The 23,376-nt window shown below is 49.8% G+C and overlaps 1 protein-coding gene across 9 annotated transcripts in view; it reads left to right on the plus strand.

Moving 5' to 3' along the window:
* Positions 1–14,596, plus strand: part of LOC106026442 (uncharacterized) — a 22,433-nt gene extending 7,837 nt beyond the window's left edge. For 4 of the 9 annotated variants that reach the window (XM_063252234.1, XM_063252235.1, XM_063252237.1 and 1 more), the window contains 9 exons: positions 1,310–1,372; positions 2,401–2,502; positions 2,738–2,887; positions 5,377–5,514; positions 7,297–7,437; positions 9,125–9,244; positions 10,943–11,107; positions 11,359–11,496; positions 13,689–14,596. In XM_063252234.1, coding sequence (XP_063108304.1) covers positions 1,310–1,372; positions 2,401–2,502; positions 2,738–2,887; positions 5,377–5,514; positions 7,297–7,437; positions 9,125–9,244; positions 10,943–11,107; positions 11,359–11,496; positions 13,689–13,945 — 1,274 coding nt within the window. In that variant the 3' untranslated portion in view covers positions 13,946–14,596. Of the gene's footprint in view, positions 1–1,190; positions 1,373–2,400; positions 2,503–2,737; positions 2,888–5,376; positions 5,515–7,296; positions 7,438–9,124; positions 9,245–10,942; positions 11,108–11,358; positions 11,497–13,688 lie in introns of all 9 variants that reach the window. The other 5 variants (XM_063252231.1, XM_013146854.3, XM_063252232.1 and 2 more) reach the window with 3 other exon arrangements.
* The last annotated feature ends 8,780 nt before the right edge of the window (positions 14,597–23,376 follow it).

Here is a 23,376-nt window from a genome sequence, read left to right on the forward strand (position 1 = left end):
TCTCAGATACCCACACATTCCAGCAACAGAAGGAGTCATATTGGGTCCAGAAAGGCCAGAGGGTGTGGCCCTAGCACTATGCAGACCATCACTGCCAATGAGCTGGCCACACTGATGGCCTCATAGTGTGACTGTCACTCTTGAGTTAGGAGGACAGTTTAAGCATCCCTTACCCAAAATCGTTGGAACCAGAAGTGTTCCAGATTTTAGATTTGTTTTTCTCTTTTTTGGAATTTTGAATGAAACTCAAGTCTAAATACAAAATTCCTTTATGCTTTAGAGACACATGATCTGAAGATAATCTTTTAAAATGTTTTTTTAATAGTACGAGTTTGCAGTGTGAAGGTAATCTTACACAATATTTTAAAATCACTTTTAAAAAAAAGATTTTTAAAATAGGCCAGGGATTTGGCTCAGTGGCATCAGCACCTGCCTGGCAAGCATGAGGTCATGAGTTTCATCTCCAGTACCAAAAAATAAAAAATAAAAAAAGATTTTAAAATCACTTTTTGCATGAAACAAAGTGGCTTTGATTTTGATTTTTTTTAATTTTGATTTTTTAAGGTCAGGTCTCCCTATGCAGGTCAGGCTGGCCTCAAACTCACCCTGCCTCAGCCTCCTGAGTGCTGGGGTTACAGGCATGTGCTACCACACCTGGCTTATGAAACAGTTTCGTGTGGTGGAATTCTCCACTTATAGTATCACATAAATTCTCTAGAAGTTTTGGATTTTTGCATTAAGGATTCTCAACCTGTGGTATTATTGGGGGTGGAACTTGTTAGCTGACATCTATCTGTTTGGCGTCACCAGGCAACCTATTAATAACAGTAATAATAGTAATATGTCCACACATTCTCCTTTGGTCTCAGTGAGCAGCCTTGAGCTTCTTTTCTTCCACACACCCCACAGAATGCAGTTTCCCCACTTTTTAGTGCTGAGGATTGAACCCAAGGCCTTGTGGATGCCAGGCAAGCCCTCCACCACTGAGCTACACCTCCAACCCTTCAAGCAATTTTTAAATTTCAAAGCAGGATTTTGCTAAACTGCCCGGGCTGGGTCTGAACCCATGATTTTCCTGCCTGCATCTCCTGAGTAGCTGGGATTGCAGGCGTGCACTACCACGCTTGATCCAGTTCAGCTGCTTTGATACCCTCCTTGCCCTGTCCCTCATACCAGTCTTTGGTGGGCAGGATGGCGGGTGGGGCCACTATCTGCCCAGGCTGTTTGTCTTCCCTCTTCTGGAGCTGCCACCCTGGCGAGGCCCTTGATAAAAGGCCAGGGCACCTGTGTCCTGCTTCCTCCTCTCCAGCCTGGATCATGCTTCGGCTCCTGTCTGCCCTGATGCTTCTGGGGGCGCTGGTTGCCCCAGAAGGTGAGCCTTGTGGACACTCAGAGCGGGGGGGGGGGGGGGGGCGGATATCGGCCCAAAGTTTCCTGGCTAGTGAGAGCTGGCTTCAGAGTGTGTGCCCCAGGCCCTTCCCCCCAGCTATGGACAGCAGAGGAAGCAGCAGGGTGGCTGAGAAGGAGTGGGATTCTGGAGTTGGGCTACCTGGGTTCAAATCCCAGATCTGCCACTTTATAACTGTGTGACTCCAGGCAAGTCACTTAACCACTCTGGGCTTCAGTTGTCCCCTCTGTGCAATGAAGATGATAACGACCTGGGCATTCACTGAATGAACATGTTTGAGGAGCTCAGGGCTCCTCCAGTACCAGGCTGGTGGTCACAATGGATGATGGTGAGCACTTATGGATATCTAGGAGCAATTATTAGTATGGGTCTTTGACCTTGCCTGCCTGTCTTCACGCTGGTTTTAATCCTGCAGTCTTTGGCCTGGATGGGGAATTAAGTAGCTCTGAGCCCATCTAAAATCTCACTGTGTGATCTTGAGTGAGATCCCAGGCCAGTGACGGCGAATCTTTCTGAGCTTTCTGTGATAACAGTCAGCTGTGACATGCACTGCTCCGCCAGCCCAGCCCTGAGCCTTCTGGCCCCACTTGCTCATCTAGAACAGGAGAGTGTGAGCGGAAGAGGCAGCAAGAGGGACGGCTGGGCAGGGTGGCTCCACACCTTCACTGCTCAGTGCTGGGCTTTGGAGACGTGAGGTTGGCTGGTGAGCCTGTGCGTACGCTGGGGCTCCAGCAGCTGCAGCCCACAGAGCCCGAGGACCCCACTTCCTCACTTCTACAGTGGGGAGCTGCCCACCAGGTGCCATTCCCACTCCTCCAGGAAAATGTTCCTCGATCTCCCAACCGCCCTGCTCCCACCGCAGCCCCTAATCCTGTTCTTGAATCCCAAGTGTGTGAGCACCTGCGTGTGTGTGTGTGTGTCCGTGTATGTACATGAGCTCTTTCTGCTACCCCCTCAAACCACAAGGTCTGATCCCTCCTCTGTCCCCACAGGGACCTCCAAGACTTGTCCAGCCTGCTTCTCGCAGCCTCACTGCAGGGACATCACCTGCCCCGGGGCCCAGGACTCCTGCCTGTTCAGCCGGATGCAGCTGGGTGGGAGACGCGGCAGGGAGGGTGGTGGAAGATGAAGGGAGCAAGTGGGGTGGGGGTTGGGGCTGCCCAGCACCCTGCAGGCTGTAAACCCGGGCACACAGCTCAACTGGGTGCCACTGTGAGGTGTGGGGTGCTGGACTGGTGCTTATAGAGCTCTGCAGTCACCACAGAGGGGCAGGGGCCAGAAGGGCTTGGGAAAGGGGCCCTAGCATCTGCTCCTGACCTCTATCCCCAGAAAACGGGACCGTGGTGGAGAATGGCTCATGTGTGGCACCTGGGCAGTGCCGGGAAGCCGTCAGCACCCTGACCTACGCCCCCAACTCCGAGCTCTGGGTTAGCACCGCCTGCTGTGCACACAGCTGCAGCATCAGGGACCCACGGCAAGGTTTGTCTGCAGTGGGTGCTGGGAGTCAGGCACCCAGATGAGGGCCTGGAGCTTTGCCATGGAGCTGTCTCTCCGGCTGATTAGAATGACAAAGAGAACTCCAACACCTGCAATACCAACACTTTGGGAGGGTGAGTCAGGAGGATCATAAGATTGAGCCCAGCTTGGGCAATTTAGTGACTTAGCAAAACCTTATCTCAAAAAAAAAAAAAAAACATATATATATATATATATAGCCAAGAGTATACACTCCTGTAATCCCAGCACTCAGAAGGCTGAGGCTGGAGGACACCTGGGAGTTCAATGCTAGCCTGAGCTACAAACTGAGTTCTAGGCCAGCCTGAATTGCACAGGGAAATCCTGTCTCAAAGAGACCCATATATACTTATATGGTGACATTTGGTGATACAGTTCAGTGCAAAAACCCTGGGTTGGGAAAAAAGCACACACATATATACACACACACACACACATCTGTTTTCTCAACTGGAAAATGGTGTGGGATCGACTTTTTAGGGGTGTACCCCCTTGTTTGGCACAGGGTAGGCATTCTGTATTTTGTAGCTGTATCGAATTACTGAGCTTGGGGAGAAGCCCAGAACTCCTACTCACCCCTTAGAGCCGCTTCTTCACGCCCCCTAAGGCTGATTGGGCAGCACAAGTGCGGTGAGTGCTGAAAGGCCCAGGTCCAGGGTGAGCCCAGCCAGGAGCCCGAGGCGCCAGCATTGAGGAGGGGCTCAGAGCTCTGCCGCCCTAGTGCTTGCCTGACCCCGAGGGCGAGGCGCTGTACCCTCAGTGTCAGCTAGACTAGGCCTTGGGTGGTGATCAGATAATTTTTTGATGCATGACTATTCCTTCAAGGAAGGAATTTGTATTTGGCAGAGGTGGCAACAGAGAGAGCCAGCACTCAGGGAGGGCTACCAGGCACCCTTTCAAAGAACTGTAGTTTCCCTCCTTCCTAAATTGTGGATCCCCACAAAAACCTGCCAGGTCCAAGCTGAGACCTGGGCGTGCTCTTCAGCACATAGAATACCAGTTAGGATAATAAGTGGAGCAAGAATACTCTCCTCTTTATGCTGAAAGACTGAAGGGGGCACCCCAAAATACGTCTACTAATTTGGTAGAGGATCTGTGGTAGCACTGGCCATTAGAAATCTAACATCATCCAGTGAAATTAATTTAAATGATATGTTTCATTTAAGGAAAGGCAGCCAAAATGGAACATTTCAACATGTACATGTTAATTAGGTTCCTATCACTAACACAAATCCCTGAGATAGTCAACTTACAAAGGACAAAGGTTTATTTTGGTTCCCAGTTTTGGGACCTGCAGTCCGTGGCTGGCTGGGCCACAGCTTCTGGGCCCGTGACAGGCAGGCCAGCACATCTTAATGGGAGTGCATGCACAGCAAACCCGCACACCTCCTGGTGAACAGGGGGCAAAAGAGGGCAAGCAGAAGAGGCTGGAGACCGAGACCTACGGTCCTCTTGTAGGCCTCAGCCCCGGTGACCTCAAGATCGCCCACCTCTTAAAGGTTCTACCACCTTTCAGTGGCACCAAACCAGAGACCAAGCCTTTAGGTGTTCACGATGCCCGTGTGACCAGTGGGCGTGGCTTAGACAGCACCTCACTATTGTAATGCTTCCTACAGTTGACTTCTCTGAACCTGCCAGTGTTTTTCAGTGTGAGCTCTTGTTCTGGACAGGATCCCGCTATAGTCCAGGCTGGTCTTCAACGTGGTAGACTGCCAAGCCTGGCACTGAATTTATGATTCTCCTGCCTCAGCCTCCCAAGCACTGAGCAGTGGGATTACAGGTGTGCACCACCATGTCCCATTTATAACTGAGTTTTTGTTTGTTTGTTTGGTACTGGGAATTGAATTTATAACCTCATGCTTGTCAGGCAGGTGTTATGCCACTGAGCTATATCCCCAGCCAGTGACCGAGTTTTGACTCAGGAAAAATATACGCTATGTGGCTTCCTCTTAAATGTTTCAGATCTCTGGGGAAACTCTCAAAATTAATCAGACAGTGATGAACCTGGAAGGCAGAGTTCTGCTCTTTTGCAGAATATTAAAGCATCCAAAACCTGAAAGAACAGAATCTCTCTGTAATCACTTTTGGAGTTCAAGGTCTCTCAGGGAAGTCTTTCATCTGTGTGATCACTGCTGTCTCCGGGACCTGGAAGAATGCCTGATACACAGTTAGTGCTCAAGAAATGTTTGTGGAATGAATAAAGTAACCCCTAGGATGCAGCCTGGTGATTTCTTTAGGAATAAAGGGGCTGCTCTGTTTGTTGCTTCTCGGAACAAGCTTCAGCACTTGAAAGGAGGCAGCGGAGACCAAGCTGGTCCCACTTTAGAGACAAAGGATCTGGATTGTTATGGGGGCAGGGAGAGAGGAGGGCAGGAGAACAGAGGCTGGTGGGAAGGAGGACTGGGAAGGGCTCCTCAGTCTCCACTGCGCTCTGATTACCTGTTTCCTACCAGAGCCAGAGCCCGAGGCTAACCATGTGACATGTCAATACTGTTCTGGAAACAAATCAGCCCCATGTGACTCCCTTTCGGTCATGAACTGCACCGGCACCCAGACCAAGTGTGTCACCCTCAACGGGACATGGAGTGGAGGTAAGAGCTCCTTCTTCTCAGCAGGGCAATTGCATACACGCCTCCCTCCCCCTCGTGCTGATACATGTTAAGGTCTCTTTGTGTACGCGTTCTGCTATGCTCTTGCTATTCAACAAATCCTCTGCAAACTTTGTGCCTTAAGATGACAATCATTTTATTATTCTTAGAGTTTCTTGGGTTGGAGAGTCAAAGAGAACTCAGGCACCTCATGTGTTTGCAGTTGGAAGGTGGCTGGAGCTGGGGCTGCAGGGCTAAGACAAACCAGGCTGAGCCTCTCTCATATATGAGTCTCAGGGTCTTTCCACGTTGTCCCCCTGCAGGGGCTATGGGCTTTCTTACATCATGGCGGCCTCGTGGCCTTTTCCATAGTAGCCGAAGACTCCATCCAGCACATGAGGTGGCAGCTTCCTGCACTTTTATGACAAAGCCTTGGAGGTCATGAGCATTCACTCCGCCGTGGTATATTGATTAAAGGGGTGGCAAAGGCCCATCTGGCTGCAAGGATGTGGCGGTGAGAAAAGGCATCGATGCTACTTGTTGATGTCTCTGACAATTCACAGAAGTATTTAAAAATCGCCTGCATGTGTTGCAGACAGTTGAGGCAGAGAACTTTTCAGCAAAGTGTTACGTAAGACAGAACCATCCTGCCAGCGACCAGGCTAATGCTGAAGCCCCCCTAATAGGAACAGAAAGAAGTGTCCCCAGCTTCTGCTGCCAGCAGTATGGGGGACTAGATTCTCGAAAGGTGGCAGGCTTGAAAATGTTGGGGAAGGGGTCCCCCCAGCAGGAATGAGTATTAAATCATTGGTGTTATTCAAAATTTCTGGTTCGGGGCTGGGGATTTAGCTCAGCGGCATAAGTGCCTTCCTTGCAAGTGTGCGGTGGTGAGTTCGATCCCTGGTACCGATAAAAACGAAAAAGACAAAAAAAAAATTTCTGGTTCATGGTGATAATAAAGACCAGATTGACCTTAAATTGATACGGATGTTTTTTTCCGAGACAATACATCTCTTTACAGCCCACTCTCACGATGGGTTGCTCCTTCTGGTCACCCTCCCCAGCTGGACATGTGGCTGTTTACAGGTGAACCAAATCTTTACAAAAACATTTCCCCCATGCTGTTTGGAGCCTTTGCGAAGTGCAGGAAGTATTCAAGTGGTCCTAGACACAACGGAAATGTGAACAGAGATCAGAGCAAGAGCAGTGAGCAATACGAAAGGCTCCGAGAACAAAGGCTGCGAACAGCCTGCTGTGGGTACACAGGGCTTAGGACAGCGGCAGGGCTGGGAAGCTGGCCCTTGGATTTACACAGAGCCAGAGACCTGGGAAGGGAGCTGAGGAGAGCCCAGCTTGGCAGTACCACCCGATTCTGTCAAAACAAAAGCAAATCCTCTGGTGGAGAATTGCCCCCGGGATTCCCTCAGATCATCAAGCAGATATGAGCTCATAACCAGCTCCTGAGATGCACAGGGGAGCAAGCACCATGGGTGAGAGCGGAAAGCACGAGCAGAGATGTTTACCTCGAGGATCTCAGCTACTACGGTCAGCAGCTGCAGAATATAATCTACCTCCGTGCGATATAGTCGAAGGAGTAATGTTTGAATCACTGAATAAATACATAGATGGCAGGCAGCACAAAGGTCGCAGAACACAGTAAGGTAGATTTGACAGTGAATCATACAGACGTCAGCAAGAGGTGGGTACATTCCGACAGAAAAGAGAGCTATCAAGTTAGGAGGCCTGGGCTCTGGGCTCTCCTGACAGCCTCTCCTGTTTCCGCAGGGGCTCCCCAAATCCTGAAGGGCTGTGCTACACCAGACGTCTGCCACCTGCAAGTGAACGACACCCTGGGCCCAGCGGAGTCTGGATTCCATCTCACTTCCAAGCCAGACTGCAGCAGCCAGGCTTCTCTCACAAAGCTAGGTGCTCTTCCCGAAGCCCCTCACAGACTTCCCTGGGTCCCGTGTGCTCCTTCCGACACTGGACTCCCAAGGAACCTTGTCCCTCACCTTACCCAAAGGGGTACACTTACCCAGAATCACACACAGCACCTCACACACTCAGAAGCAGAAATTCCTTTGGCACCAATCCACGATTGACTAACTGATCGATTGGTTAGTTGATTGGTTGGTTGCACTGGAGACTGAATCTAAGCCCTTTCATTCCTCAGCCTTTTTTTAACTTTATTTTATTTTTTAATTTTGAGACAGGGTGTTGCTAAGTTGCTAAATTGCCCAGGCTGGGCTAAAACTTGTGACCCTACTGCCTCAGCCTCCCAGAATACTGGGATTACAAGCGTACACCACTGCTATCCATTAAACACCCACACTCTATCCCAGCATCCCCATACCTCTGCAGAGGTGCATGGATTTCAGACAGGAACATCATTTGGTTTAAGTGAGATTAGAGATGCAAACTCCTTTAAAGACCAAATCTGATGGTATTTTTCTTTCTGACTTCTTCTTTTTCACTATCTTGCTTGTGAAAGAACACAGATTTGCCAATCGCCTTCTTATGGATTACCAAAGAACATTCACAACAATTTTTTCTTCCAGAAAAGAGACATGCTAATTGAAAGAGTATTTCCTGGGACCACAGTCTCTTAAGTGATTCAGCGTTACAGAATTATTAAAGTTTTAGAGGTGAGAAAGGCACTTTTCCCTGGACAGAGCAGCATTCTCTCGGCTCCAGCGATGTGCAGACGCCTATTTTAGAAACTTCTTAGCAAGGACCATTCTGTGATGCACAATAGGATCCGCTCGCTGAATCTGCAGGCAGAGCAGGAACATTTTTACCTCCGCTTTCTCAAATTCCCAGCTGCTGACAGGTTTACTTTTTCAGACTACTCAGTGAATTAAGTTAATTATCACAACGGAAAAAAAGGCAGATTGGAAACTTGAAATTTACATACAGAAAGGAAAAGGGCAAAATAAGATTGCTGACCACAAGAACATGGAACACAGAATTTTTGCACATACAGTTCCTATGGACAGGGCCAGGGATACAGCTCAGCGGCACAGTGTCTACCTGGCAAGCCTGAGGTTGTGAGTTCAATTCCCGGTACCAAAGTGAACATGCTGGTTCTCAAATCCATATTCAGGGGCCAGGAAAGACAAGCAGAAACACACACAAACATACAGAAGCACAAACTATACCTAGGCATTACTGACATCGACAAATACCCTCTGCTGTCCACCTACACACCAAACTTCGATGAGAACAGACACACGCAAGCCACAGAAACACACAGACCGACAGAACCAGGCTTAAAAACGCGTGCATCTGTTCGTACCCATATGTGTTTTGTAGACACCCACTCATGCAGGGCCCATGGGAGTACACACACACAAACACCTTTATTCCCTCTCAGACAGCTGAAGAAAAACAGACAATTCAATAGAGATGCGCTCAGCCAGATATGCACCCCAAGAAATAGCCCTGCATTCTCGGGCTCCTAGACAGCGTCACTGCAGAGAGACACAAGCAAGAACGCTTTGCACACTCAAAGGCAACAATGATGTGCCTAGAAACTTGCACACACACACACACGAGCATGCACACATATTCACACATGCTGGTTGTCTTTCTCTCTCTCTGGATCCCCACGCAGTTGTGACCCACACCGACCCAAAGGCTACCATCTGTTTTACCTGCTCAGACCTGCACCACTGCGACCCTCTCCCCTGTCCGGGGGACAGGAACTACTGCCTCAGGACAGCAGGCATCACCGGTGAGTGCCCGTGGCGACAGAAACGGGACCCAAGGTATACCAAGACCTCTCTGTGCCCTCCTCGGTTTGCAGCCTCAGTTTTCCAAGCCATGCAGGGCAAGAGCCCTACAGAGTGAGAGCCAATGGGGGGCTTCACTTATTTCTAAACAATAATCAGCTCGAAACTTAATGGCTTCACCAGTCACAAAAGGACAAACACTGTATGATTTCACTTAGGTCACACATCTACAGTCATCAAAATCACAAAACAGAAAGTTGAACAGTGATTGCCCGGGGTTGTGGAAGAAGGGAATGAGTTGTTTGATGGGCGTAGAGTTTCAGTTTTTCACAGTGAAGATGTTCTAGAGATCTGTTACACAACCATGTGACCTTAGCTCACTACCAAAATGTACATTTAAATACGGTGAAGAAGGAAAATTTTATGGTCTGTTTCTTTTAAACCACAACTTTAAAAGCTTCCTAGTTTCCACCAGTGATTTGTTGTTTCTCATGATTCTCCCCTGATTGGGCTCAGCAGGTGTCTTAGTTACTTTTTACTCCTCGATGAGACAAAATACCTGTTGCCCAATGTTGGGAAAGGAAAGGTTTATTTCTTACAGTTTTTGGAGGTTTCAGTACATACTCAGTTGGCTCCACGCCATGGTGGCATGACGGGTGCAGTTTATGGTGGCAAACAGCAAGGCAGAAACCTGCAAGAGAGAGAGACACCTTCTTCCAGCCATTACATTGTATGCTGGCTCCACCCCTAGCTGGGTGTAGCACTGACACCACCAATCCCAGCGCTAGACAATGAACCAATCACAAATGCACAGTGCAAAGGCCTGAGGCCTGGGGCCACCGACATAAACCATGGCAGCAGGGCAGGTCTTCTACTCTTAGTGGTGACCGCCAAGGTCACTGGTGTGACTACAGGCCGCCGGGACCTGCAGTGGGGCAGGATTGCTCAAGACAGGATTGCTGTTCTCCTTGAGGTGGTTGGTGGTTTTGCTTGAGCTTCCTCACAGTAGGGTCACTGCTGCTGGCCACCTAGGAGGAGGAAGTGGACGTACCAGACCTCTTAAGAGACAGGCTCAGTACTGGCACAGACAGACTCCTTGCTGCCTTGGCCTAGTGACCAGGGCATGTCATAAATACATCGCAGGTCTAAGGGATGAGGGAGTGGATCCCACGTCTTGATAAGGGCGAGGCAAAGTCATGTTTCACGGATGTAGCTTTCTTAGTGTCTGTGACACCACACAGAGCAGGGGCACCCTGTGAAGGTCCTGTCCATCTGCCCCCATACATGGGAGAACTGGAGTCTTTTGTAAGTGGCAGTGGAGTTGAACTTACACCAGCCCTTCCAGCAGCATAAACAGGGATAGTAAAGACAAGGTGCCAGGCACTAGTACTGGGTGTTTCTGGGCCCAGTACTACAAACAGAAGTGTTTGACAAACCTCAAAAGGTGCCCATAGGCAAGCTGGGGAGGCCTCACGGACACTGAGGTCATACCATGTTCATTGGAACCCTAAGGGACAGGGCAGGGCAGCAAGAAAGGTTTTCTGAAAGGTCTTCCTGATCAATGCCCAGCTTTGGATTGGTTACGGAATGGGGAGAGGGGATCTCAGGCCAACAAGGTGACACCCAGAGGGATTTGGGGAGGTTCCACTGGGCCGTGGGTTGTGGTTACCTTCCTCATCAACCTGTTCACATCTTTCCAGACTTTGGGGATGGAAATTCTGTCTCCTGGAGAAATGGCTCCTGCGTGGCCTCCGAGGACTGCAAACGGAACTACTCCGTCTCTGCCTTGACCTATGGCACCAGCCTTGGTTTCTGGGTCAACACCACCTGCTGCCAAGGCAACTGCCAGGAGCCCACTCAGCTTGGTACGTCGCCACCAGGGAGTAGTACTGTGGCAGCTGAGGGGTGGTGGGCTGACTTTGAGGGGAGCTTGTCCTCAGCTGAGAAAGGAAGGTGGGCAGGAAGGCCCGTCAACCCCATTCCCAACCGTTTCCCTAAGTCTCCCCATCCCAGCTCAGCGGGAGCCCTCAATCAAGTCACCCCGCTGTGGCCTACCCCGAGGGCACCAAAGGCCTGGGAGGTCCTGAAAGTCCCCTTGGCACCCCGCCCTGTACAGCAGCTCTGCCGGCCTTGAGCACGTACCTGTGCCCCACATGCCTCAAGGAGCAGCCCAGGCCCTGCAACGCCTCCTTCTACATGCGGTGTCCCCGCGGGGAGACCCAGTGTGTCCAGCTGGACCTGACATCCGAGGGAGGTAATGGAGGCAGCGTGTGTGTCCAGTGTGTGTGTGTGCATGTGTGTGTGTGTGTACATGGGTGTGCACAGCTGAGCCTGAGCACACTGGTTCTGGATAAAGACACACCTCAGTTTGGGGTTTCATCTCCTGTTATTATTCTGTGTGGCCCGAGGCATCCGATTAATTTCTTTGAACCTCAGTTTTTTCTATGGTAAATGGAGATGGTGGACACACGCCTCACAGGTTTTTGTGGGGACACAGTGAGCTCACAAGAGAAGCAAGAGTAGAGGGCATAAGAGGAGGACTCCACAGCCAAGCTGCCCAGGTTCAAATCCCGGATTCAGGACTTACAGGCTGGATGACTTTGGGCTGGTGACTTTGCCTCTCTGTGCCTCAATTTTTCCATCTAATATAGTGGAAAATAATAGTCTCTTAATCACAAGACTGCATTGAGAATTAGACAATCTATTCAGCTTCTAATGAGTGTTTTCTAAAAACTATAATGTGATTCACATGTGCAATTTAAAATTTTCCAGTAGTCTCATTTAAAAAGTAAAAAGTAATGGGAAATTAATTTAATAACATATTTTATTTAACCCAGCATATCCAACAGTTATCATTTCCAACTTGCAATCAATATAAGGGGTTTTAAACAAGATATTTTCCGTTCAGTTTTCCCTAAATCTTTGAAATCTAGCGTCCACCATACGCTCACAACCCGTGTCAGTGCAGACTCGTGCCTGTCAGAGGCTCCGTAGCCACGCACACCTAGTAACTAACTACCACACGAGTGCATCACGAGTGCACCCACAAGTGCACGTGCGGCCCTGCAGTGAATGCCAGCCGGTGTTAGTGGGAAGGAGGGGACAGCTCTGTTCAGAAATGCTACACTGTGGGGACGCAGGGGAGACACCGTGCACCTTGGAACTGATGAAATTGAGTAGCGATAGTGGTGCGGACTGCTCGAGTCTACTCACTGTGCAGGGGATGGCTGTGCCGGGCACCCTTGGGGCGTGTTCTGTGTGTGCATGGGGAGGCTCTGGGGAGAGTGTGTCTGTGCATGGAATGGGGGGGGGGGTGCACATGCGCGTTGTGTTCAGGCCTGGGGACGTCGGTGGAGTGGTGTGTGACTGAGGTGTGGGGTGGGGAGGTGGTCATGAGAGTGTCCTACACAGTGACTGATAGCTCTGAGGGCACCTACGCCTGTTCAGGGCAGGCAAAACAAGACAATTCAGAATCACAGCACTGAGTCCGACGTTTCCTTTCCGCCTCTTTTGGAGGAACCCAGACTGAACCCAGCCAGGGCCTTCGAGCAACCTCCGAGCCCTTTTTTCACTTTTATTTTGAGACAGGGACTCACTAAGTCACTAAACTCCTGGGCCTGGTTTGAACTTGTAATTTCCCTGCCTCAGCCTCCCAGAGTGCTGGGATTACCTGTGTATATACCACACCCAGCTTGGCATTTCTTTTTAACTTTTTTTAATTATAGGAAAGTTCAAATATAAAGAAAAGTGGAAGTTTAGTAAAGTCCATATGCACTCCCCATCCATCACCATACTGACCTGAATATTTGAAGCACATTTAGGTATCACATCACTTCGCCCATTTATCTGTCTAAAAGATAAGGGCTTAAAAGTAAACTATGAGGGTTTTTAAATTTTAAGAGGACCATTTTGTTTACATATCCTCTATCATGTTTTCAATAAACCCAGTACATTTGCTTTCTTTTTTTTTTTTTTTTTTTTTTTTTTTTTTTTCTTTTTGGTCTTTCTGAGACAGGTCTCACTATGCAGTTCAGGCTGGCCTTGGGCTTACTTTGTAGCCCAGGCTGGTCTCCAATGCACAAGGATTTTCCTGCCTCAGCCTCCGGTGTGCTGGGCCCGGCTTTGCATTTGCATCTTACTATCTTGCTTCATATAGGCTAATCTGAGAAGCACATGAGAAAGCTGGAAAGCTTTGCTCTAGCCAAGAGGGAGGCTGTGTGACCTGCAGGTGTCACATTTTTGTTAATATGTGTAATGAAGGGGACAACAGTGATCAAGGCCAGGTCAGAGACAAGAACGTTCTGGGTGGGTTTTCACCAAGGACAGGCATTCAGAGGGTCAAGGACGCTGGGCTGGTCCTGGGGGTGCTGAGTGTGTGCAGGTATCACCCCTGAGGGGGGATCCCCATGTCCCCTCCTCGTGCTCCTCCTCTGTCCCTCTCTACAGGTGGCCGGAACGTGAGCTTGCGCGGCTGTGGCACCCGAGACCTGTGCAGCACCCTGTCGGCGACCAAGCGGCTCCAGGAGCTCCAGGAGCTCCGGGACCTTCCGGGTCTCCGCGGCCTCCGGCTGTCACGCCAGCCTGACTGCAGGCCCCGCCGCCGCACCCTCCCGGAGTCCCGAGGCCTCTCGGGAGCCACAGGTGTCCCCGGCCTGGCATTGCCCTTGCTGGCGTTGGCCCTGGGGGTCGCAGTGCTCTGCTGAGGACTTGGGGCTGGTTCACCCTCCCCTGGGATGTCTCCGGGAAGTCAGGCTCCAGGATGAGCCTGTGTTCTACAGCTTCCCAGAGGCCAGGCCAAACCTGGACTAAGCTTCCCCAAGGCTGAGCCTGCTTCCTGGTAGCAGGGTCCCCAAGGGCTGGACCTCCTGCGTCCTCCAAGCTGTGTCTTCCCCTGGCTAGGGCCACCCACTGGACGCAAGGGCAGGCCTCTGCTCCACTGGGGCTACAGCTCCATCCTCAGATAAGGGGCCCTCAAGGCCAGACCTCTCTCACACCCTGTGCTGTTCTATTCTTTATTAGACTGAAAAGGCCCACATTCTTCTTCAGACCAGGGGGCCCCCAAAGCTAAGCCTACTTCCTCAAACTAGGGACCCCCGACATTAGACTAAGTTTTCTCCAACACTGGGAAGCAAAACTCTCCTCTTCCTGTCTCCCTCTTCAGGCAGAGTCCTGGCAGCCAAGGTGGGGCTTGAGAACTCAATAGACCCCTTCCAAGGTGTTTACAGCAGCCTGTTCCAGTCCTGCCAGGGCTAGGACTGACGGGGCCTGGGGGCTGGGTGGGCTGAGGGCGCCCCCTCCGGTCAAGTTCCCTCTCCCAGCGGTAACCAAGTCTGAATGAACTGAATCTCACAGCACCAAGTAGCTTGAGTTTCCCTTTTTGTTTTGCTTTGTTTTTATTTTTGGAGTTGCAGCCTTGAAGAGCCTGACATGGTCTGCTTTCACCTAAGGGGCCAGGGGAGGTCAGTGGGATGCTGTAGATAACAGGGTCGAGGTCAGGGTGGACATAGGATCAAACGTCAGTCTGGAGGGAAGGTCATTTTGTCTTGTTTTGTGTTTGGGGATTTAAAATTTTTTTTGAGATAGGATCTCACTATGTAGTTCAGACTGACCTTGAACTCACTATGTAGCCCAGGTTGGCCTCACTCACAGTGATCCTCCTGCCTCAGCCTCCCAAGTGCTGGGATCACAGGCTTGTACCATCATGCCCAGCTTGGAGTAGAATCATTTTGGAGTAGGCACCAAACAAAAGAGATGGAGCAGAGGTAAAAATGGGGAACTCACAGTAGGCAGGATGCTGGGAACCATCTCTTTCAGCTGAAAGTTACAGAAAGGGCACCCAAAAGAACTCAAACCATTTGCCATTCATCTACAAGCATCTATTGTCATAGTCTAAGCGGAGGGCACAGTTCTAATGATAGGTGCCGGGGATAAAGACAGAAGGCCCTCTTCTCGTGGTGGTTGTGAGGGAGATGGATGAAATACATATCCCAGAGAGCATATTCACATGGCACATGTGATACTCCAGTGAGCAGTAAGTTTTATGGAAAAAACAGTGTAGGGAAGAAGAATGGGGAGTGTGGCCAAGAGGTCTGATTTGATGGAGGGTGGCCTCAGCCAGATGACACTTAAGTAAAGACCTGAAGGGAAGGGAGAGGGCTATACAGATATCTGAGTGGAGGAGGGGACATTGCAGCGGAGGAAACTGCAAGTGCAAAGGCCCTGAGGTAGGCTCAATAAGATAGTTAATATACAACTAACAAAAGAATAGAGGCATCTAGAGGTGCTGATTCAATAGTTCAAAGGAGTTGGATTAGTCATCTTTCCCCTCATTGGGGCCAAATACCTAACACCCTCAATCGGAAAATGGTTTATGTGGCTCATGATTTCAGAGAATTCAGTCTGTGTTCAGCTGGTTTCAAGGTAGGAACATCATGGAGGAAGGAAATAGTGAGGCAAAGCTGCTGAGTTGGTGGTGGTAGCTGGGAAGCAGATGAGGGAGACAGCCCTCAGTAGGAAGGGGTGAGGGAGGTCTTTACAGATGGGGAACTGAGGTCATGCCTCTATGACCACGCCCTCCCCCCCCCCGCCCACTCACCCAGGAGCATGCTTGACTAATCCCCTGGGCCGTTCCCAAGCCAATGAAGTTCCCAATCCTCTTTAACTGTTACATTCCACCTGTTCTTAAATCGATACACAAACATGTTTCTTTAAACCATCCTCTATCTCCATCTAAGCACAAGGCCACAATTTTGCCTAATACGACACAGTTATCCAGCACACAACCAAAGCACAAGTATCCCTTCCACAAGGTCTCAACAGTGCCAATACTGCTAAAGGCCCAAGTGCAACTCTCCTCTAAGACTCAAGGCAAACTCTCAGCTGTGAACTCCTATAAAAACCCAAGACAAGTTAACACAATCCCAAAGCAAAATGGCACAGGGCAAATATTTCATTCCAGAAGGGAGAAATGGGGGATAGCAAAGAGCAGACTGGCTGGGCATGGCGGTGCACCCTGCGATTCCAGCCCTGGGAGGGCGAGCAGGACCATCACAAGTTGAAGTTCACTTTAGCAACTTCACAAGATCTTGTCTCTTAAACTTAAAAAGAGCTGAGGAATATAGCCAGGTACGAAAACCCTCGGTTCAATCTCGAGTAACACAGAGAGAGGGAGAGGGAAGAATAGGACCCAAGCGTGAACAGAAGTCAGCAAGGCAAACGTCGAGTCCCAGAGCTCCATGTCTGCACCAGGGCACGCGGTGGTGTGATGTGGATTGCAAAGGACGTAAGTGGCCCGGCCCCTATGGCCGTGGCGGTTGTAGCCCACGTGGCATCTGCTTTGCACTGGCTCCCTTCAGTCCACAGCTTTTCTCAGCACACGTTCCACACTCCTGGCATCTTCCAGATTCCCCGCTGCACCTTGCTGCATTCCCTCACTTAGGCACTCTCCTCTCAGAACTCTGTGCCTCGTCCCCCACATCCTCCTTTGAACTCTGAGTGGAATCCTCCCTGACCCCGTATCTCTTGAATTCTGCATGCACACAAAATAGTATCATAGGGCAAAGCCATCTGCTGCCAGCTTGAGCAGTTGCCACCTGCGCTTGGACCATGGCTATAGTGGCCTCTGAGTGCTGGGGTGGAAGAGCATGGTGAAATGAATTCTAGGAAACCAGTTCTGTATGAGGCTGTTCTTGAGCAGGATCCAGGGACTCTCTTCTCAAGTAAAAAGTTGACAGGTTTTTAAATCTTTTTTTTGTCTTTTTGAGACAGGGTTTTGCTATGTGGTTCAGCCTGGCCTTGAGCTCACTTTGTAGCCCAGGCTGGTCTTGAACTCTCAATGATCTTCCCGCCTCAGCCTCCTGAGTACTGGAATTGCAGAAGTGTGCCAGCATGCCTGCCTTACCCTTGAACCTGTAATGATGCCATTTGTCCCTGTACTAAGTACTTAGCTTCTTTTAATGGGTCTCTACAGCAATCACATTGACTTTGGCCCCAGCTTTATATCTGGTTCCCTATTAGTCACAAATTTGTCAAATTTTTCTGGGCTGTTGGTTTGTTTTTTGTCCCTGAGTCTTAATGTAACTCTGGCTAAAAGCAGCCAGCAGTACCCATTGCAACGGTCTGAAGGTTGGGTTGTCTTGAAATGTCCGAAGCAGATCAATTAGTCTATCACCCTTAATCCCACAGTTTCAGGACATGGAGATTTTTTTTGCCAGAGTAACACATGTGACCACACATGGCCTCTGGTCCTTGTTCCAAACTGAAACCTCATGAGCCTGGCCTCTGGTGTCATGCTGCTGCCAACATTTTGGTCTTCTGATCTTTGACCAGAATCTCTCATGAAGCACAGTTTACAGCGTTCTAAACTTTGTTCCAGTTTGAGCCTCCAAACTGTCTTCAACTTGCAAGTCTCCTGCTCCAGTCTCCCAGGCACATGATACCACTTCTGACTATAAAGCAGTTGTTTAGGAACTTGGAGCTTTGGGGCTGGCATGTCTCTGCTGCAGAAGTTCTGGGGAGTTGGCTGGGGTGGTTTGAGAACAGGCACTGGAACCATCTGCAGGTTCAGACACGTCTGTCTGACAATTGCTGGAGGACATCGGCTGAGACCTTAGCTGGAGCTGTGGTCAGGACACCTATGGACACATGGTGCTAGGACAACATGGCACCTTGGCCTGCAATAGGCAAGATTCTAAAACAGCCTCCCCATGTTCCACCCTAGTTCCCAGAAGTGTGAACCTGAAGGGACACAAGCATACACAGTGACACACTTGCGGGACAGGGGGAATTTCTCAGATGCTACCAAGGTGGTGGAGTCTGCGTCATCAGAAGGGAGAGTATCTTGATGGAGTTAGTGGCCCACTCGCACAAGCCCTTATGTGGAGCTTTCTCTGGGTGCAGCAGAAGTGAAATTAGATTTGAGCCGTGAGAAGGATTTTCTGCAGCCGTGCTTGTAAAGTTGGAGGGGTCCATATGGACAGGTCCTCGAGTGGCTTCAGGGGCCACAAGTGATACCTGCTCCTCCCCACCCAGTCAAGAGCCAGCAAGACCTCCTGTAACCGCGAGTGACTGATTCTTCTGGAAACCCAAACGATCTTGGTTTAAGACCCGGGCTTGAACACGAAGCCAGCTTGGCTAACGCTTTTATTCTGACCTGTGAGATCCTAAGCAGAGAACCCAGAAAGCCCACCAGACTTTGCATTACAAAACAATGATAAATTGACACTGTAGTTCTGAATTTTTAGTGGTAGCAGTGGGGAACACAAAACTCACCTCTTTCTGGGCTTTCACACCGCGGGGCCGCGCATCTCCAGAACTACTTCATCTGGCAAAACTGAGACTGTACCCATTAAACAAAACACCTCTCCGCTTCCCACCTCCAGCCCCGGCAAGGCCATTCCTCTCTCTGTTTCTGTGGACTTGACCGCTCTGGAGTGTTCAGATAAATAGAATCACAAGATTTGACCCTATGTCATCATTCAGCAGAATGTCCTCAAGCTTCACCCAGACCACAGCACGTGCCAGGATTTGCTTCTTGGAAATGGCTGAGTCCTGTCCCACTGTACGGATGCATCACATTGTTGATCTGTCCTTCTGTTGGACATCTGGGTCGCTTTCACATCTTGGCTACCGGAATAATGTGCCGTAAACAGAAATATACAAATCTTACTCGCTAAGCCCCTGCTCTCAGTTCTTCTGGATTCTTATTCAGCGGTAGAGTCGCTGTGTTCCACAGCAGCCGCACTGTTTTCTGTGCACTCCCACTGATATTGCACAAAGCTTTCTTGACAATGATTTTCCCCCTTTGTTGACAATGATTGCCATTTTCCAATTTTTTATAGTAGCATCCTCATGGGTGTGCACATGGGTGCTATTTGAAGCCTCAAAGTTTGTGGTAACTTGTTTTTAGGGCTAGATGTACCTGGGTGACTATCCCAAGAGAGAGAGAAGCCGCACTGTGTTTGTGACCTGGCCTCAGAATCAGGTAGCATCATTTCTGCCATTTCTGTTTGTCCAGGATCGAGGAAGGGGAGCCACCCAGATGCCGCCCTGCTTGTTACTGTGATGTCAACTTTCCGAGCCTCACTAGCACAGAGGTCTCCAAGGGAAGGATGGCGGAGGTGGGGGTGGAAGAAAGAAGTCCCTCCACTGGCTGCCCAGATAGATCTTTGGATTCAAACCAACCTGGGCTTGAAGACAAGGGAGCTCGGGTTTCCTTGCCACGTGAGGACACAGATGTACTGTGTGGCCTTGAGCAAGCTTCACAACCTTGCTGAGCCTTGTTGCCTTGTGTACCTGTTGGACTCCTAGGACTGTAAGACTTCACTGTAAGATGTGCGAAGCGTAAGAGATAGCACAACCTAAACTCCCAACCGACGGAAGTAGTCACTTCCTTGTGGTTAAATCCACCACAATGACACCATTGTTCATCTATGTTACACAGAACAGGAAATATGCTCATGGGGGTAAAACACAGTGAGTCATGGTTGGGGTTTGAACCTGCATCTGACCGACTCTGCAGGATAAACTTCCCCTCCCTTAAATATTAAGAATACTTGAAAATATACACAGAAGCAAAGGGAATTGTATAATGAGCAGTTAGGGGTTAATTTCCCAGAGTTAAAAATTATCTGCTTAAGGCAAGTATAAGAGAGAGAGCGAGAGTGAGAGAGAGAGAGAGAGAGAGAGAGATACGATGGTGCACACATCTATAATTTCAGCACTCCGGGAGACTGAGGCAGGACGATCACAACTTTGAGCACAGCCTTAGCAATTTAGCAATTTAATGAGACTCTGTCTGAAAATAAAAAGCAAAAAGGGCTGGGATACAGCTCAGTGCAAAGGCCGTGGTTCGGTCCCCAGTACCAACACCAAGAAGAAAAACAATAACAACAAATCAACAACAACAACAAAGAAGAAGATGATCCACAGCTTGGGCTGGGGATGTGGCCCAGCACAGTAATTAAGAGGAGATCAGATGCCAGCCAGTCTGGCTTCCAAAATAACTTTCCCAGTTATCAGTCCTGGGACCTTGGGTGAGCATCTCGACCTCGGAGATCTCCTCTGTGAAATGGGGCGGTCGTGGTTCCTAGTCAAGTTGGTGTGAGGACTAAAAGCCAGGTGTGTGCATAAAGCCACTCACAGCATAAAGAGCTGTCCAGCCGCTGGAGGCTGGCACCATGAAGGTCGCAGTGCAGCAGTGCCCTTTGGGTCCTGTGGCCGAGAGGCATGTTCAAAGCTTGGAGCCCCTTCGCCCTGCGTGGCCTTCTCTCTGCAGTGTCTGCACCAAGGGGATGGCAGTGAGAGGCCAGGCCAGGAGTGTCCTCCTGGTCCAGGAGGCCCAGGGCTCAGGTTCAGGGCACGTCTGGTCTCCACTGAGCCCGCACCCGACCAGCAGTGCTCGGGAAATGTCTGCAAGCAGGTGGGGTGGGGCAGAGAATTTAATGTTATGGTACAGTTCTGATTTCCCATAAAGGCATCAATGTGAACATATTATCCAAGTTTTAAAAACTTACTATAAAATTTTTGGAGCATGCAAAACAAATAGAAACTGGGTGTAGTGGTGCATACCTGTAATCCCAGGATTCAGGAGGCCGAGGCAGGAAGATTGCAGAGTCCAAGGCCAGACTGTACTTGTAGCAAGATCCTGTCTCACCCCCTCCCTGTAAAAAATACGGACTAAGGGGTGTCTCTCACTGCTCCTGAAAGATAAAACATTACCAAAACAGCTGAACGCAGTGGCTCCTGCCCGGCCACTTCTCCTTGCCTCTTTCCTGGCCTGAGATAACCTGTCTCCCAACATATTTCTCATTTTATTACCTCCAGACAGGTTTTTAATTTATATTTAATTTTTCTTTTTCACACCCTTTTTCTGTTTGCATGTTTTTTGGCTTTGAGACAGGTTCCCGCTAAGTCACTAAGTTCCCCGGACTAGGTTTGAACCTGGCACCCTCCTGCCTCAGCCTCCAGATGCTGGGATTACAGGTGTGCTGCACCACACCCGGCTTCCTGCCTTTAATTTTTAAAGTGAGCGCCTTCCCTCTTGCTTCCCTGCTGGGCTCTGCCTCACCGCCTTCTCTCACTGACTCCCCTGCATCGGGCCTCCAACTCTGGAAATCCTGTTAATACCCAGGTGCGTTAGACTGCTTTCCATCACCATAGCAAGTACCTGAGCGAAACCAGCTGAAGAGGACAGGGTTATTTCGGCTCACGGTTTTGGAGGTTCAGTCTCATGACCTGTTGGCGCAGCACATGGCCGAAGAGGCAGAGACAGAGACAGCTCCTCCCAGGAGCGCCATAGTGAGACCAAACCTTCAACACATGAACCTTTGATGATATTTCAGATCCAAACTGTACACCTGCCCTCTGTCTTCCCACAGATTCCCAAATTTAAAATTCACTGGTTCTGGGCGATGCAATGAGTAGAAAACCAGCGAGTACTGAACAGCTTGGCTTAGTCAGAAATGGTGATAAGTCTCAAGGCAACGGTCACCGCCAAGTTCTGGTTTATGTGTCAGATACCCATGACACAAACGACAGGCACAGTACTGGGACAAGCCTTCTCATCAAAGTGCATTGAGGGCTACCCAGGGTGGTGGCTCACGCCGTAATCCCAACACCTGGGAGGCTGAGGCAGGAGGATTGTCGCAAGTTCCAAACTAGCCTGGGCTACAAAGTGAGCTCAAGGCCAGCCTGGGCTGCATAGCGAGCTCAAAAAGACAAAAAACATGTATTAAGTACCAAGCGTGACTGTTTCAAAGCAGTCAGGTACTGTAGTCCTACATACACATTCAGTACATACACAGAGAAACACACACATGGGTTTACGGGCAGGGATCTCAGTGTGTAGGTATGAACGTGTTTTCACACAAACAGGCCTATGGGACTAGTTCTTTTACCTTCCAGAAATAAGATACTAGCCATAGCTCTCTGCATGATGGTCTGCTTTTCACTCCTTACTGAAATCCTCTAAATCCTTTAGCCTCCCTCTGTCCCCCTGCCTAGTTTTCCCTCCCCTTCCCCGTTCTGTCCTCTCTCTCTCTCTCTCTCTCTCTCTCTCTCTCTCTCTCTCTCTCTCCCCCAGTACTGGAGACTGGCCTCAAGGCCTGAGGTACCTCCTCAGCCTTCTGCCTCCTCAGCCTTTTTTCCCCTCACACAGCATCTTGCTAAGTCTCTGAGTTACGCAGGCCGGGCCTGAACTTGTGATCATCCTGCCTCAGCGCCTCCCCTCCACAGACGGCGGGATTTCAGATGTGTGCGGCCATGCCTGACCGAGCCCTGCTTTTTAACAGCCATCTGCTGTGGCTTTCCCTGCCTGCAGTGTGGAAGAACCAACATTTATTCAGTCATTGTCCCACTGAGGGAAATTCAGTTTCCTTTTTTTTCCCTGTCCCCGTGTGGGAACTCACACACAGTTCCCTTCTTTCTTCCTTTCACAAGGAGAGGTTTGGCTGTGAACAACACGATCTGTTATGTGTCTATGTGTCATAAATAATTTTCAATAATGTCAAAAAGCTTGGATGACATACCCCTTTCAAGCATCTAGCAGAAACTCTAAAACGGATAATGAAACCATCTGGAAAGTTACAGTGAAAAATTAAAAGTAAGCCCCCTGAACACCTCTCTTTCTCTGCAGATGGACTCCGGGGGCAGCAGGTGAAGCTCTGTAGTCCTACAAAGTCTGGGGTCGATTCCAGTGCAGGGAACGTGTGTGTGTGTGTGTGTGTGTGTGTGTGTGTGTGTGTGTGTGATTCACAACAGATGCTGTCTGCTTGGCCTCAGGCATTTCTTCTTGAGGCTTTCCGTGGGAGGACACCCCTGTCCCCTTACTCAGGTAGAATCGGACTGCCCACACTCCCTCTTGCCTCCTCCCATGCCAGCCCCTTCAAACTTTGGGGTAACAGCTTGGGGTTCTGACCAGTAACCTTCTGAGTCCCATCAGGCCTGATAGGAAAGTCTCTCTACACCTGTGGCCCTATCATATGAGTTCATGGTTTATTTATTCTTTGGACCAGGGTCTCACCAGGCTCCCCTGGGTGACTGAGAACTTGCCCTCCTCCTACCTAGCTTCCTGAAAGCTGGCTCTCCTGTGTCATGATGCCTGACTTGGTATTTTTGTTGTTATCTTTTGCTTTTC

This window comes from Cavia porcellus, unplaced genomic scaffold (genome assembly GCF_034190915.1).
Source record: "Cavia porcellus strain 051 isolate PalLab524CR breed Dunkin Hartley unplaced genomic scaffold, mCavPor4.1 scaffold_7, whole genome shotgun sequence".
NCBI lineage: Eukaryota > Metazoa > Chordata > Mammalia > Rodentia > Caviidae > Cavia > Cavia porcellus.